General features: G+C 31.7%; 3 protein-coding genes across 5 annotated transcripts; 2 read left to right on the top strand and 1 right to left on the bottom strand.

Annotated features, from left to right (window-relative positions):
• The first annotated feature begins 219 nt into the window (after positions 1–219).
• On the top strand, positions 220–3,327 carry LOC128881119 (adrenodoxin-like protein 1, mitochondrial). The gene is made up of 4 exons (XM_054131856.1): positions 220–516; positions 645–696; positions 1,217–1,464; positions 1,544–3,327. The coding sequence occupies exons 1-4, from the start codon at positions 408–410 to the stop codon at positions 1,645–1,647; spliced, it is 513 nt and encodes a 170-aa protein (XP_053987831.1). The 5' UTR covers positions 220–407; the 3' UTR covers positions 1,648–3,327.
• A 148-nt stretch (positions 3,328–3,475) lies between these two features.
• Positions 3,476–10,601, bottom strand: LOC128881060 (sprouty-related, EVH1 domain-containing protein 3). 3 transcript variants are annotated; one of them, XM_054131754.1, is made up of 7 exons: positions 9,663–10,601; positions 8,029–8,186; positions 7,862–7,965; positions 7,106–7,274; positions 6,821–6,882; positions 6,210–6,757; positions 3,476–5,995 (listed from the first exon to the last, which is right to left on the bottom strand). In XM_054131754.1, the coding sequence occupies exons 1-7, from the start codon at positions 9,680–9,682 to the stop codon at positions 5,839–5,841; spliced, it is 1,218 nt and encodes a 405-aa protein (XP_053987729.1). In that variant the 5' UTR covers positions 9,683–10,601; the 3' UTR covers positions 3,476–5,838. The 3 variants fall into 3 exon arrangements, with proteins under 3 accessions (XP_053987729.1, XP_053987711.1, XP_053987719.1); XM_054131736.1 differs by having other exon boundaries at positions 7,862–8,186; positions 9,663–10,597; XM_054131744.1 differs by having other exon boundaries at positions 6,821–6,846; positions 7,862–8,186; positions 9,663–10,595.
• A 1,799-nt stretch (positions 10,602–12,400) lies between these two features.
• LOC128876775 (spliceosome-associated protein CWC15 homolog) lies at positions 12,401–14,742 on the top strand. Its single transcript, XM_054123470.1, has 3 exons — positions 12,401–12,781; positions 12,925–13,231; positions 13,828–14,742. Exons 1-3 carry the CDS (start codon positions 12,651–12,653, stop codon positions 14,068–14,070), a joined length of 681 nt encoding a protein of 226 aa, XP_053979445.1. The 5' UTR covers positions 12,401–12,650; the 3' UTR covers positions 14,071–14,742.
• The last annotated feature ends 1,985 nt before the right edge of the window (positions 14,743–16,727 follow it).

The following is a 16,727-nucleotide window of genomic DNA, read 5'->3' as shown; positions in this document are numbered from 1 at the left end:
AAACAGATGTTATCAGAACAATATAAAATGTAATTTTATCTTTAAAAAAATCAGAATTTGATTGTTAATAATAAAAGAAGGACTAAACAAAATTTTACTTCTCAATTTCATTTTTGTGTTTATTTCTTTGAAACTTATAATTGCAATTTTATCGATCAACGAATTGTATAAATATATTGATATTTAAATATTAACCTATTTGTATTTCGTTCATTGAAAAGAAATTTGAGTAAATAAAATCATGTGATTACGACAGAAAATCTCATTGGCTGACTGTGTCTTTGATCAGTTGTCAATTGACCCCCCCTGGGGGTCTATTCTCGAGTTTCGTGTGAATTTAGTTTGTACAGTGCGCGTATCCTCGTCATAATATAGAAGTAAAAACTGGACTCAAGGTGACAATAAAAATGACATTTATTTTGAGACGTTGGATGTGGAAGCACATGATAAAAAGGACACTTTTACCTGTGAATAAGTTAACGATAACACCAAATTACAAAATTCATACATCGAAATGTAATTATATTATATTTTTATAACATGCATCCATAGATGTCGCTCAAAACAATGTAAACATATAGTTTAAACGTAAAATCCAAATGTATTTAAACTATTATTTTATATCATTGATAAACATTTTTTAGATTGCTTTCACGGTGAATATGAAATGCAAGATCCAAAGTCAGAAGCTGAGGTGTAGGTAAAATTTTCGTATATTACAAATTATTAAAAAATACATTTTACCGCGCTTATGTCGAATACAAACATACAAAACATGCAACAATTTAGCAAGTATGACTGACATTGATTAATATTTTTATTCAACATCTTTCTTTGCAATTATAGACACTGAATTTAAAAATAAAAAAAAAAGTGGTTAAACAAATAACTTCAGTTGTTGAATTTGCTCACAGATTTGTTTAATTATTAACTTGAAAATTATATCTGCAAAATTCACATAATCCAGATCTGTATCTCGTGTATGAATACAGCACTAAAAAAACTTGTATAATATTTCCTGTATCTAATAATACGTACATGTTGGATGTGTTTGAAGTTGTGAATTTTTTTAATTAAATTTTGTAGAATTCATTAATGAACTTTATTTCCAATGTAAAATTTGTTCATTTTTTAATAGCAGTCATACTTGCCAAACTTGTCAAAACTGGATATTATAAAGATTACTTGAATACAACTTGATGTTTATATTTTTTAGTGTAAATGTAACATTTATTGACAAAACAGGAAAAAGAATTCCTGTAAGGGGAAAAGTGGGAGATAATGCATTATATTTGGCTCATAGATATGGAATTGAAATGGAAGGTGCTTGCGAAGCTTCTCTTGCATGTACCACTTGTCATGTATATGTGCATCATGATTATATAGACAAACTTTCAATAGCCGAAGAAAAAGAAGAAGATTTGTTAGATTTAGCACCTTTTTTGAAAGAAAATTCAAGATTAGGTTCTTAAAAAAAAGTTCAACATACTTTAGACTGAAGATGAATTATACAAAGTACTAAAGTATAATTTCTTATTTTTAGGTTGCCAAATAATACTAACAAAAGATTTAGATGGCATAGAATTGGAGCTACCACAAGCAACAAGGAATTTCTATGTAGATGGTCATACACCAACTCCACATTAGTGTATCTTTTGCTTTGTATATAAGTTATACCAGTAACTAACATCTGTACATATTTTGTTTATACAATTAGTAAAATACGTGTATTTTATAATATATAAATCGAATTTTACGTACTTTAATGTTTTTAATAAACAATAATATAAGAAAACATTATATTTTCAGAAAGTACTTTAATATATTTCATAAACTTTCAGAGCAACAAACTTGATTTATATGACATTTCATCATGGTACAATATATTTATTTCTTATACATTTGGATTATGATACATATCTTTAATTACAATGATACAGGATTTAAACATTTATGATATAATGAATCTGTGAATTAAAATCGTAATCATTAACCTTGCAGCATTTACATTATCAGTGAAAATACCCTATAAGTTTTTTTGTTAACTGTTCACGCTTGAGCGCTGCCAATAATGTGGTACACATTTTGTACTCTTGGCAGGCACCTTTATGTATTTTCTCAGTTTGACTATTTTCACAATAGCTTTGTGTATACATATTTTTTAAATGTGCATAAGTTTCCACGTTCATCAGTTCGTATACGCGTACGCAACTTGCATGTTGATTTATGCATATACATCTGTCTCTGTGTCGATAATTATTATCATCAAAATTGTCATAATTATTATCGTACAAACTACATTCATTGATCACTATAATTATAGACACGTTATAACATCTCAAATCAATCACACCCTGCACTCATACTTGGTAATTAAAAGAATTTAAATAGAAACACATTCATTCTGCCATACAATGTTGTACAAAACTACACTTGCGAAGATGATTACATGTGTATTTCTCATTTGGTATGAGTCATCACAACAGACTTATTGAAAAAATAACTTTTGTACTTATTTGTAATTAAGAAAAGATCATGATATTTAATCAAATATCATACAAATAGAAACTGCAATTAAAATTATCAATGGAATACTTTAAATCGACAAAGATGATTTGTTTAATATCGAAATTAAACTATTAATTTCTATGGCGGTAAACAAGTTAATATTTACATAGTTGACAAATTTAAAGTTTTATAAATCTTCATAGAATTTTTGTAATAAAAATATTTCTTGATTCGCATCAAGTGTACAATGTATGTTTATTGAATTGTACATTACATGTATAGCGAGTCCAATTATATAATTTTTGCGCAATGTACCCCTAAGCTCATTCAATAAAAGTGCAAATATAATCATTATCAAAATGAAAGTCTAATTAATATTGTTCTGTTGAAAGCAATTTTATAACTCAGTGTATCTCATATATCCATTGAATATACTGGCATTCGTTTTTTAATCTAGTAAAACATTGCATTCTCTATGATATACTAAAAATCACTTATAGAAACTGAAGTTCTGTTAAATTAATTACAGTTAAAAATATAGAAAATAAATGTAGCTGTAAAAATAACATTATATTCACATTACTCTCCTAACATAAAAAATAGTGTGACATACCTGTGTGTACATATAAATACTGTATTACCTGTTGAATATATAAATTGTAAAAAAAGAATATAGTATTGGATATAATAATATTTATCTAAAAAAAAGCCATCGCATCTTTATTTTGTGCAAATTTCATAGAGTATTATTTATAATTGATCTGAAAATGAACAAATATAAATATATGTATATTTAGATTGTAAAAGACAAAATCTTTTTCGTATTTTTTTCGTTATAATTGTCTATGTGTGTATGAAAAATAGTTACTGAGCTTAGGGGATAAGTTTTACGAACATTAACTGACTTCATGAAGTAACAAACTTGCAAAGGCAAACATAAATTTGAGCGTGTAAACAGTTTGAACCATTTAACTAGGTCACATAATTTTAATAAACGATAATTATAAACAAGAATCTAACAGCATTATCCTAAGATTAATAAAAAGAAAATTAAATATATTGTACATTATACGGAAAATATTCTAAACGTTTCTTTTTTTAAGACATTACATACTTTGTAAAGATTTAAAAGTACTATACATATATCACGTAAAATTTCGAGAAAAAGTAAATTTTGATATAAGAAGTTGTTTCAATCACAAAAGAATTAAAATACATCCCTATCATTGGACTAGAAATATAAGATATAACAAAACCTATTGAATGATAATATTGATTTGTAGTCTTCCACCATATTCCATAAATCAAATATTTCGTACTTCTTTTTTTTAATAACTAAATGTCTGCAAAAGGATTGGAGATGCGGTGAATCGACCCGTTTAATAATTAATTTATATTGTTATTCGAAAGCTGCATCTGACTGTATCATCTATTTATTATAAATTATATTTTAAAAATAATGTAAAAATTGTAAACATTATAATTGAATCTCTTTCAATGATATTAATGATCACATAATCTGAGCAAACAAACAAATAGCTATACTTTTATAAAACACTTAATTAACCATAGCGTTTTAATAAATTCAAAGTTAACTTCCTTTCAATTAAAATTTATATATAAAATTCAGATTCTTAGTGTGCGTGAAATTCTAAAAAACCATATATTATGGTTTGTAAAGCTGATAATAAAGAACGTTCAATAAGATCAATAATAAGCAGAATTATTGTTAAAGACCAACTGCATCCCTCTCTCAAAAGCATCTTAATTTTCTAAACATTCAAATGGTGTGCATATCATTCAATTATTGTAGAATACATAAAATAAAATGAACTATCTATTAATTATTAGTGAACTTAAAAAAATAATTAGGAGTACATATAGATGTAAATTAGAATTTTCTTAACAATACTAAATATATATGTTACAGAAATATAATACATTATAGAATAGAGATTCCGATTTGTAAACAATCCATAGCAGTCTATAAAAAGCAAGAAATCAAGTATGGATAAGTTTTTCTTCAATATAGATACATGTTTACAATAATGTAAAACTATTTTTATCATTCATCCTAAAATTGAAAATATATTTCAATGTGTGATAAGCCTCAAACTAATAATATATTATATTATCGAAGTTTCTTAAACTTATCTTCATTGTGAATGAAGTAACAATAAGATTGATCGTACTGAAAGTACCATGCTAGTAAATACTGATATAATTTAGCATTTAATATTACACCAACGTAGTAGCATAAGAAATTCCATTTAACGAATAAATGACTATATAAATATTAATGATATTTTTAAAATAGAAAGAGCACAATACAAAGGTACCTTAAGAACGAAATTGCATTTTGATAATAAAAAAATTGTTTGTTATAAACATTCATCGTCATAGAATTTTTAACATTAATTTTGATACTTATTTGTGAATGTGCAACTAGCTTTTTCAACCAGTTTTGCTAATTACTGAAATAGATTAGAAATCTTTATTTTTGCCTGTTAAATACCTAAGGCTTAAAAGATAAACATACATTTTGTATATAATTTGTAATTGAATCAAAGCTAACTCAATTTTTTCTAGAAAAATCATATAAAAGTGTATAGTACAAATATTGTCGACACTGGGTTTGATTATAAAGACATATAAAATTTCATAAGAAGAATGAAAAAGAATCCAAATAATACATTTTGTAGTGACAAAATGTTATCACTTTACATTTTACGAAAAAAATGAACAAGTTTAATAAATAATATCTTCAATTTACATATAATAAAATCAAAATTTCTATAATCGTATAGCAAACAGTTACTTTTATTGTAAAAAGTTTCGCACAAAGCAAAACTTAACTTCCAACTTGGTAATATACAATTTTGCATGTCCTCATTTCTTCATTGAATTCTCAAGTGTGCACCATGTATCACAAACAGTTGGTTAGTCCAGATACTGTTATTATAGACCAATCATTCGAAGTATACTAAATGAAGTTCATTCTCAAATCGTTTAATGTACAGGTGTGACTAAATAATGCATTTTGCTAATAAAATATACAAAATGTATGGAATATAGATAGTATTATGACTAAATGCAATACTTTATGCTCGTATTTTTTTCGGTCTTTTGTTTTTTTTTTAACAAATTACTTCAGAGATGACGCTGATGGATAAGTGCATGTACTGGAAGCTGTCTGCCCCTTTGATACCTCTGACAACGACCCATATTCAAATCATGACATTCGTACACATTGGCTACAGCACCACGTGATGAAGAAAGATTGGCTGATTGGACAGAGTATGGAGCAGAGATATCAAAGGGTTCCTCCAGTTATTCCATCGGATGGTGACGTCCTCCACACATTCCACAGGACGTGCCACACCAATGTACAGCTCTGAGTGGAGGATAAATCCACAAGCAAGGAACGATCAGCGACAATAATGCCAAACCAAACCACCTGCGTCCACATCCTTCTTCTGTGCTACAACTGCACAATTTAATGTTTATTTATAATGTATTCTTAATTATCTACAAGTAACATTTCCAAAAATAAACAATAACGATTTAATTATCGATCAAATACCGAATACATTATAAATATTAAGAATCTACATTTTGAACTTCTTTACTATAAAGCTGAGAAAATAGTTCCAATGAATTTGATAAAAGTGATAAAAAGTACGTGTGTATATTTTGCTCACCTGCAAGAGTTCTGGGAAAAATCACCGTCAGCATCACTCATACAGTGGTACAACATACCCTGAGCACACGAGAGACACGAAATTTTTGCGATTCCACGTTTAATAGGATCTGGAGCATATTCGCAAGATCCTCTAGGATTGTGCTGTTCTGTATATAGTTCTTGGCAATATTTACATCGTAATTGAACATTACGTTTCATAGTATTTTTAGAAGGTTGAGATACTATAATATTAGGTTTCTTAAAAGAACCACTTGAATTATGTCCATCTAACCGGTCTCCTTTATGATCATCGATAATGGGATATAAATAATCATGATTAAGGGTTGTGAGCTGCACATAAGGATAGCTATCTGGTCCAACATCTGCAGTCGATGCCAAAGGATGTTGAGATGGCGGTACTTTTATAGATGAACCGCCGATATAATGGATAGGTTTCGAATCAGGAAGATCTGAACTTTGGGAATGATAATTGGGCACTCGAACTATGCCATGAGGTGTATCCGATGACGGACGTGGTTCCGATGGTTCCACTGGTAAGTTCAAAGCCTACAAAATAAATTTTATTTTATTTGTGTCATTATACTCTATTTATCTTCATTTAATGCTTACCATGAAAACATCCTCATCGCCAGCATCTAATGTATTACCACATAATGTTGAATTAGCCAACCCTACATGATAAACAAGATTATGTAAATTACACAAAAGATTCATGATCCAGCAATGCGATTAATATTTATAAAGTCTAACATTCTTACCATTTGCACATTCCATAAAAAGTAGCAGCAAAATGATAAGTAAATTATTGGAACGTAAATGTAAATTAAACGTTATTCTTTTATGTTAGTTACTAAATTTATTGAAAGAAAAGATATAATTAAAACAACGATCTACCTTCTAATAATTCTTCAACAGCCGTACGAACACCTTTATCGAAAGCTCTTGCATCTGCAGCAGTTTGAAATGTCAGTCCAAATCTTTTCTCCCCTGTCCTCCAGTGATGAAAAGTTGGCATTACCTTATTGTATTCAAAATCTTTTTTAATTGTACAGCTAAGAACAACCTGTAAAAAAATAACGGTATATCAAAATGACTGACTAAAATGTAAGGTATAACATTAAGGCTAATATAATTATAGCCATTCAGAACTTGGTAATCATTCAAAGCTTAAGGGGAGGTTACCGTTGAGATGCATGAAACATGTGTGAAGTTCTGGAACTAGTTTTCAATATAAAATAAATACTTTTGGATATAGGTTTCAAAGTAATATATTCGTGTATAATTGGAAACAAAATTTTAATTTTTTTATGAAAAAAGAGTCCAAAATGGCGGCTCCAACTCAGATCAAATAAATAAATACATGGCGTCGTTTGCTCTGCGCGGGGCGCTCACAGCCCTGCTAGTTTATCTGAACCAAAAACGGGATTTCGAATTATTAAAGTAGAATAAATTTGGGGGAGCATTACTGTTTGTGATTTTCTAAAAATCCTTTGGATAAGAAAATGGCAGCTGTTTGAAGCAAAAAAAGAAACGAATTCTTTTACTGTTTTTTTTTTGCTTCAATAAACGAACAAAAATGCGTAAATCATTTTTTAACAAAACCCAGTTCAATGCTCTTAAATAAATGTTAAGAATAAATATGAACATTACTGATTGATCGGTGATCCGTTTTCCATAAATGAGATACTCATGTCTCTTCTTAGTCGCACCAGGTGGGGAACTAGAAGATCCATGACTTTGAACAGGAGCAACAGCTGTAATTGATACAGAGTGTGTAGAGTTGGTAATAGAGGGTATAACAGTCGAAGTAGAAATACCAGATCCATTGATATTATTCGACTGGTGGCCACTTGAAGAAGTAGCTCTTCGTCTAACCGAAACATTGGCTAAACCACCGCCACTTAACGGAACCCAGCCACCAGAACTATCGTCCCTTGTCATTACCTGGGCCCGAACCCTCACCAGATAGTTACCACTAAAAGTGAAATGTCAAGAAATTAATATTATAGGTTGATAAATGTCAATCTAAATTATTAATATTCTTAACAGGAATATATTTATTAAATTACTTAAAATAAACTATTAAGTAAAGGAAAGAGTTTTTCAGGAAAATTCAAACTTTATTATAGGGAAATTGAATTGGGAATTTTGTCCATTTCACATAAATTATTAAAAATAGTTTTTCATTCACATAAAGCTGCTCCATAAAGTTTTCATAAGTTTATGTTGCATTTTGAATTCAAAATGATGTCCTGAACTGTGTAAAACCAAAAATACAGAACTCTTTCCTGCACTTAATATCTAAGAAAAGTGAATAAAATATTTTAATATTGGTAAACATTTGTATATATGTATGTATGACACAAAACATATGACAAATATTTTACACTTAAGAAGAAACTTCTCACTCGATGTAACATTACAATTGTATCAACGTATATGAAAAAGATTCTATATTAAGATTCTATATTAAACACCATTACATAGAAGATGTTATTCACCAATATTAATTTTATGAATAAATAGACCATATATAAACATAAGATAACACACCGATACTCCAATGAAATTCATACTTTGCATTTGTAAATTTCTACAAGTACCTAAACTGTTACCTTAACGTGTTATGATACATGATATGTGTCATAAATATTGACAAGAACGATAGGACAAGCTTTACATTAGAAATGTCAATAAGTTAATAATCTAAGTTATTGAAAAATGTCAATTTAATATTGTATTCTTAACTACAGCGCACTTATTAATTTACTTAAGAAACTATCAAAGGATACAACGCATACTATTATTCTATGTGAAAGCTCACAGTGCATTTTTTATTATGAGAAAAATCAATAAAATATTTTAATATCAGGTAAGTTTAACATACTTATATGTATGTACCAAATGAAAGATATGGCAAATAAAATTTTATTGACAATTTTACACTAAAGAAGAAACATCCGAATCGGCATGGTATCAAAAGAAATAGTTTAAAAACGCGCAAGACCGATATATTCGTGAAGCCAAAGAATCATGTTATACACAACGAGATAGCAGATGTTACGCGCTGACATCGATTTAATGAATGAACGGTCAACCCTACACGAACACGGGATAACACACCAACACTCTAACCGAAATCATACGTTGCATGTGTAAATTTCTACGGACGTCTAAAGAGTGTGACACATCTTGTAGAGGGAGAGAATTATTTCGGGGGTTGAGGTAAATTCGAGAGACGTGAAACGTGTTGACTGATACGTGTCGAAAATGTTTACATGAGAGGTAAGAGGTAAGAGAGGTAAGAGAGAGTCGAAGAGAGCTGTCAGGTAGGGAATCGCAGACGTGATATCGAAGAGAATGCAGGAGTTCTAGCCATAGGCACGGACATTTCGTGTTTCAGGAGAGAAGAATCGGTGGAAAGTACCGAAGGCATTACAGTACTACTTACTCCTCTGATGCCTCTGTCATGGTTCGAGCTGTCGAAGCCTTTACTCAATGCCCACCTTTTCCCACACTTCACCATTTTCGTTGCATTGAAAAGACATTCGGCCGCGATTCTGTTTATGGAGCTTTTTTAGGCTAATGCCAACCACAGGAAGCGCCCCAGTCCTCCTCCCTCTCGCATTCCCCGTAGAGTTCATCCCCACGCCCGTCTCGAACCCACAGTCCACGCCTGCTCCCTTTAGTTTTACTGACCGTCGTTTTCGTTTCGAAAACATCTCTTCTTCTGCATGTTCTCCAAGAAACCTTTGTTAATTGACACGCTGATCATTCTGTCCGCGAACAATCGTACCGTCTATTCGGTCTAGTGTCTTTGGTCGCGGTTCTCGCTCCAAAATCACGGAAAAAACAACCGAGCGAAACTCGCGCACCAACGTTCACCCCGCGACTCCGACTGACTATACACTATACAGTAGCTCAGTAGCTATCAACTCTTCTACAATGAAAGCTACCGGTCTGCGCAACAGGATTCATTCATCGATGCTACCCATACAGCCTTGTTAATAATTAAGCGCGCTAACGTCTCTATGGCGGACAATGCACGTAACTGTTACTCACGATCCTGCGTGATTATCTACTTGAATCATTGTTTGAGATAATGTTATATGTTTCATTTAGAAAGAATAACATTTTTTATATACTATGTACTATAACAATCTATTTATATGATTTTCTTTAAACTAGGACACTCCCTCGATATCGAAGCACGGGAAAATATATTTTACATATTTATTACTAGAACATTATAAAGTGTAATTCATTGAAATGTGATCTCACACGTGTTCTTACACGCTTATTCCTTGTATATTACTTTATATCTATGAAGTAATTTAGGAAGAAATTCATGAAATTTAATAATAATAATAATAATAGTGATAATACAGGACTGACATCATTAAATTTTCGAAAACATAATCATTAAATTTTCCATTTTGTCTTGAAATTTTCGACTATAAAAAGCGAGAAAATTAAATATGTTGTAAATTAATGTCAGAAAATTCTGCAATGTATCCAGTCTTTTCTTTTTTAAATTTTAAATAAAATTTCTATGGTTCTAATTTTTTTCATTAAATAATGAAACAAATTTCTCACGATGGTATAAAATATTAATAAATAGTATTTCTATTTATGTATAAGGTAATTATTAAATTTACATAAATAGTATTAATTTCATGTTTATTACTTTATGTTTTTATTCGATTATGTTGGATGCACGTGATAATTAACATTGATATGCAATTTATTAACCTATACAATGGACGTTCAATTATAAATTTTTATCCAGTATTTTATAGAGGACGGTATTGACTTTATTACTTCTATTGGCTCGCGTATCCTTATTTAAACATGTCCCTGAACGTGGGGCATACATTTTCCGGTACATTTATTCGGCCGATATTAAGTTGTAATTATAGATCGATAATAGCGCATTTTTTTTTTTATTAAAAACACTATATCGTCATTATATATCGTATTACCACTTTAGAGTGGTAAGTTTTAGTATCATGATACACATGTGAAATTACAAATAATATCAGGCTATTCAAATTATTTCTATTATTGTTTTATTTTTCGTATGTAATGAAAAGAACAAATCAGTAATTTTAAATGTCAGATGAAGGTATAAAATAATTAAAATAATATTGATCATTGTTAAGCAAAGAAAGTACAATAAATAATGAAACAAGAAAAGTGGAAATGTTTAAAAGTAATTAATGAATATATATATTTATCTGTTACATAAATAGTACTTTTAAATTAGATGTAATTGATTTATTTTCAAGGACGAACCCGTAATAATAAAATGTTATCAAATATAACATAAATTGTTTATATTACGATTAAAAAAATGTAACATTTGAATGCAAATTTCAGATTTTTATTTTAAATTTATTAAACATGATTCGTAATCGATAAATGTCGGGCACGGACATTATACATATGTATATTGCTTCATTCTTATCGTCCTACGCATAGAAAGAAACATTGATCCATATTTTTCTTCGGCTAGTCCAATTCCTATCTACAGACATGTTTTGCATGTTACATGTATTGTGTGTGTGTCATGCAGTTTATTACGAAAATATCGCAGTGAAATTGTTGTAGTATACTCGATAAAAGAATTATAGCGAGGTTATAAAACTAGTATAGGTTGAAGGCAGCATCACACTTGAGTAGGAGTTAAGAATTGAAACCAAATATATGTATATTCTGTATAATTTGTAGACACTATATTACGGACCTGTGCAGCTCCATGATCAGTGTCAAAAAACACATCTTATTGATTACTCGTTATTTGTTTCTTGGAATCGAAAATGGTATCGTCACATACATAGATAAGCTTTTTATCATGTACAGTAACATGTCTACCTTTATTAATTTTACATCAGAGAACAGATGAATTTCAATTTCACGATCAATCCATCATTTTTAAAATAAGTATAATTAAGGATTTGTGATGTTCGCGGATCTCGACTCTGTAACAAATAAAAACAAACATAATATAGTTTAATCTAATACATATTACGTTACAACTTTTGTTGGTTACTTTTCTTTAAATATTAAAAATGGTATTTTATGTATTTTTAATACAATATGACAAAATTCGAGTCACAAAATTGGTTGTTACGCCACTGTTTCTGTTATATAGTTATAGCCTTAGGAAAAGTATGCTTGCAACGAATTGTATCGCTGAATACATAGGGAAATTTGAGATTACCAATGACGAAGAAATAAGGGTACACGTGAGGTGAACTGGCGCCACCAACGGAGTTCCTACTTTGTCCGCAACTGTCGCTGAAGTCAACTCGGAATTGCCAGAGCACCCCAGAGCGAAATCGTATAATTTGTTGAAAGATTAGCTGTGTTTTGAAAATATTTGTAAGACGTATTAATAAGGAGTAAAGTAAATCGGATTGTGTAGTTTCTAATAAAAATGACTACGGCTGCGAGACCCACGTTTGAACCTGCTAGAGGAGGCCAAGGACGTGGCGAAAAGGATTTAAGTGCGATATCAAAACAATATAGTAGTAGAGATTTACCTTCTCATACGAAGCTAAAGTACAGGTATTTTAGTTTGTTTCATTTTATTTTTAAGACATACACGTCTGCGTATACTGTTTCCTTAAATACTATATCATATTTTGTTTAGAATATAATTGAACATAACCTTATTTGTTTGTATTTATTCGAACGATTTTCATGTTTAGAGAACATGGTCAAGGAACGATAGAGGAATTGCGAAATCGCGACTTTCGCAAAGAATTAGAAGAACGTGAACGCGAAAGAGAGAAAGGTAAAAGTTCTAATCGACGTATGATAGAGCCACCTCGAGAAACTTCTGCGACTAGTACCAAAAGACAAAAGATAGATCAAGTTCCGACAGCAAGTTTAGATGCAGACGATCCTCTAGATGATGACGATTCAGAATCAGAAAGCGACGAAGATGATACTGCTGCCCTTTTGGCTGAATTGCAACGTATTAAGAAGGAAAGAGCTGCAGAGCAAGCAAAGAAGGTTAGATTTTTATTGAATTTCTCATATTTGGTATTATATAAAGTATAAAAGTATTTAAATGAAAAGAATCAATGTTTATAATGTATCAGCCAGCAGACAATGGAAAATTTGATAGTTGAGCACAAAGCAAAATGTAGTTATTTTTGCTAGTTTAATTATTATCATTTTTAATGTAAATAGTTCATTTTTCATGCCTCTTTAGTTCTCTTCTCTTTATCTCTTACTTTCTCCAAAAGTAATCTTCAGTTTTTATTTATTGATATATAATATTCCTACTTAGAATTTCTTGCGAAGTATGTGATAAATACATTCTGTATTGAAATGTCGATACAATTAAAAAAAGACAAACAATACCATGTATTTTTTTTTTTTGTATTGTCAAACATTCTCAAAGTAATTCATTTAATATGTCTATATCGTATTTAGTTGAATTATAATATGGCATAATTTCTGGTTTATAATTTTGATGTAATATAGTATGGGTAAAAATTGACCTAATCTTGCTGAGATTGTTAACTATTTGAACTTTGTTTACTATAGCTGATTAAATTAATAAACTAATTGATCAAATTTGAGGTTGTGCCTTTGTTTTGCAGGAAATGGAGAAACGGCAAGAAGAGGAAAGAATAAGAATGGAAAATATACTATCAGGGAACCCTTTATTAAATTATTCATCACAGAGTGGTCGAACAGACATGAAAGTCAGACGACGATGGGACGACGACGTTGTTTTCAAAAATTGTGCTCGCTCCGAACCAAAGAAGAAACACGATGTGTTCATAAACGATTCGTTAAGAAGTGAATTTCATCGTAAATTTATGGAAAAATATGTTAAGTGAGAAATTCCTGTGAAAAGTATACTGTGTCTGTACATAATTTTAAGGTAGTTTTACCATTATAATTGTATAAATTCGTCGAAAGTTTCCAGCTGAAAAGACGTAAACAAATGTTCTGATGCGTCTAAAACTTTAAAGGACAACTCGTTCTAAAATTACATTTTATTAATTCACATCTTAATTCTACGTGTACATTAATACTATCACATGTGCATTACTCAATTATACAAACATTTTGTAATTAATAATTACGTAAATTGTTTAATTAAACAAAAATGTTAAAAACTTCAAACCATTGAAATTTAAAAGCAGGGAACACATCGATTGATTCGCAGTTTTCTTTTGTCGTGTACCTCTTTGTAGTACGGTGCCTAAAGATTAACACTTCAAGTAGGACCATTTGAATAACTAAAAATAGACGTAAAGATATTGGAACGAGGACGAAAAAGTAGGACGGGATAGATTAGTGTAGCGTTAGGTAAAATGTAATTTATAACTATGGTTACCGAGTAATCAATAATCACGATGAACAATTAATGAACAATCATTAAACGCGTTTAATGATTAACAGACAGGGAATTTCACGCATTTAGATGTACGTTAATATGGGAAACATGCAAAACATATGTAAAATATGCTTCAAACATAATAATAACATTCTATTTTACACTGGTATATAGACTCTGAAAATATTCAGCATAAGGCCGATCGCACACGGCGCAACCGATCAGTTTCAAACCACTCTGAAACTAGTTGCATGCGACCGTGGATCCAATTCTTCAGTAGGTAAAGCAAAGAGCGCAAACGGTTTGCAACACTAATTTCAAATCGGTTGCGCCGTGCGCGATCGGCCTAACGTGTTTGAATGCGTCATAAATACATAAAATAATCTAACGATTAAACTGCGGATTTTTATGCAAATAGATATTTTCACAGATACAGAAAAAGAATTCAAACTACCTCATCTAAACAAACGAAAGCACGTCTTATCTTCTAAACGGTACAATCCGTATATTATTATCTATATTTTATACATATACTTTTCCATTCCGCACGGATTCCCAAACATATTCGAATATTTCGACTTGTCGTAAATGCATAAACATTTGCAGTCTACTAATGATTAACTAATAATAGTTACGATTAGCCCTGAACGATTACAAAGTTACAGATTTATGATTTCAGATCGCAACTGTAGTTTATGATTGCCGTTGATTCCGACGAGTGTGAATGATAACTGCAAAAGTGTCCACGGTTCGAGACGAGTGGATCCGATAGAGGTGGAGCGTGTATGTCCCCGACGGAGATCGTTGGCCGTGTACGTGCATGACAGAGAACGACAGTGTGTTTGTTTGTTTGTTTGTGGTTGCGTGCGTGCGTGCGCGTGAGAGAAGCACCGCGGTGGAGTTTGTCCAGGCATTGTAGGTACGTGTTTCGGTAGCGGTGCGATCTGGCTTCGGCGGTGGTGGTGCTGCCGGCGGCAAGCGCGTGTAAACCGCTGGGTCAAGTATAACCGGTCCCAGGGTCCCCAGAGCAGCCGGAGGCAGCAGGCAGTCTACCGGTGCGACGCGCAGCTGGTTATCGTTGGTAGACTCCCTGGCACCGACCTGGCCAACTAACGCAACAGGGACACACAAGGGGCCGACCCGGCTCGACGAGGAGAGAAAGAGAGGAAGAGAGACGACCGTTCACCGGTAGATCGCCTCAAGATGATTTCTGGGAAGAGGTATGTCGTACGTTACGGTACGACCGATCGGTACTTTACGCGGCTCAATTCGTCATCTAGCCGATGTTACCCGGTTTTTCTTCTACTCTGACATTTTTTCATGAATTATATCGATGCACGGTGAGGTGGAGAACCAAATCGAACACACAGAGGCAATCGGTAAGGGCATTATTATTTAAAATACATGTACGTCTCGATCTCTGGTTCAGTAGGCGAAATTGGAATCAGGGGTACCTTAACTTTAACTAAAGATAGTTGTCGTCAAATGTTTTTGCGTTGATCAAGTATTTATTACAACAGTATTTATTATACTGTCCGATTTTAGTGAACTTCGGTTTGACTCTTGTTAACTGGACTGCTACCAAGCGTCGTTCTAATTATATAAACACTCGATCAGCGACGATGTAAACATAACTTTTTCGTTCCATTTCTCGAAGGATACGCACAGTAAATAAATTCGAATAGCTAAATACCGCGATTAAAAAGCCAACAAATAGGCTCCCGGTAAATAAAGTGTTAAATACTACAGTTAAATGGCTACCAGAATATAATAATAGATTCACGAAAATGTAACCTTTATAATTCAGGGTTTTTTCCGCCATTCAACCACTGCGCGGCGGACCAAAGCGCGTAGTCGTTGAATTTTCTTCGAGAGGATAATCTCCGAGGGAGGGATTTCCCCGGTGAACGCACCTATGGATTCTGCAGCGGCCGATGCTCGACGGGAATTCGCCCTGAGGGCACTCTCCCTTCCTCTCCCTCTCCCTTTCTCTCCTTTCCACTCCCTCTTTCCCTTTAACTCTCTTTTTCTTCTTGCCTCTCCTCCCTCCCGCCATCCATTCCTCTCTTGCACTCTCCTCTCTCTTCTCTGCTGCCACATTTTTTATTTACCTCCTATATTCCTCTATTTATTTTATTTATTTTGTTGCTGTTG

Source organism: Hylaeus volcanicus, chromosome 1, assembly GCF_026283585.1.
Source record: "Hylaeus volcanicus isolate JK05 chromosome 1, UHH_iyHylVolc1.0_haploid, whole genome shotgun sequence".
NCBI classification, from domain to species: Eukaryota; Metazoa; Arthropoda; class Insecta; order Hymenoptera; family Colletidae; genus Hylaeus; species Hylaeus volcanicus.
Note: the sequence above shows the minus strand (reverse complement) of the source record. Positions and strands in the feature narration are given on the sequence as shown.

Bases quoted from the DNA above. Each gene is read 5' to 3' on its own strand.
- LOC128881119 (XM_054131856.1), top strand. From the start codon at position 408: ATGACATTTATTTTGAGACGTTGGATGTGGAAGCACATGATAAAAAGG. The intron at 517-644 runs GTAATTATATTA...AACATTTTTTAG, and splicing joins CAAAATTCATACATCGAAAT to ATTGCTTTCACGGTGAATAT. The intron at 1,465-1,543 runs GTTCTTAAAAAA...TCTTATTTTTAG, and splicing joins GAAAGAAAATTCAAGATTAG to GTTGCCAAATAATACTAACA.
- LOC128881060 (XM_054131736.1), bottom strand. From the start codon at position 9,682: ATGACAGAGGCATCAGAGGA. The intron at 8,187-9,662 runs GTAAGTAGTACT...TTTCACTTTTAG, and splicing joins ATGACAGAGGCATCAGAGGA to TGGTAACTATCTGGTGAGGG. The intron at 7,275-7,861 runs GTAATGTTCATA...ATTTTTTTACAG, and splicing joins AACGGATCACCGATCAATCA to GTTGTTCTTAGCTGTACAAT.
- LOC128876775 (XM_054123470.1), top strand. From the start codon at position 12,651: ATGACTACGGCTGCGAGACCCACGTTTGAACCTGCTAGAGGAGGCCAA. The intron at 12,782-12,924 runs GTATTTTAGTTT...TTTCATGTTTAG, and splicing joins CATACGAAGCTAAAGTACAG to AGAACATGGTCAAGGAACGA. The intron at 13,232-13,827 runs GTTAGATTTTTA...TTTGTTTTGCAG, and splicing joins CTGCAGAGCAAGCAAAGAAG to GAAATGGAGAAACGGCAAGA.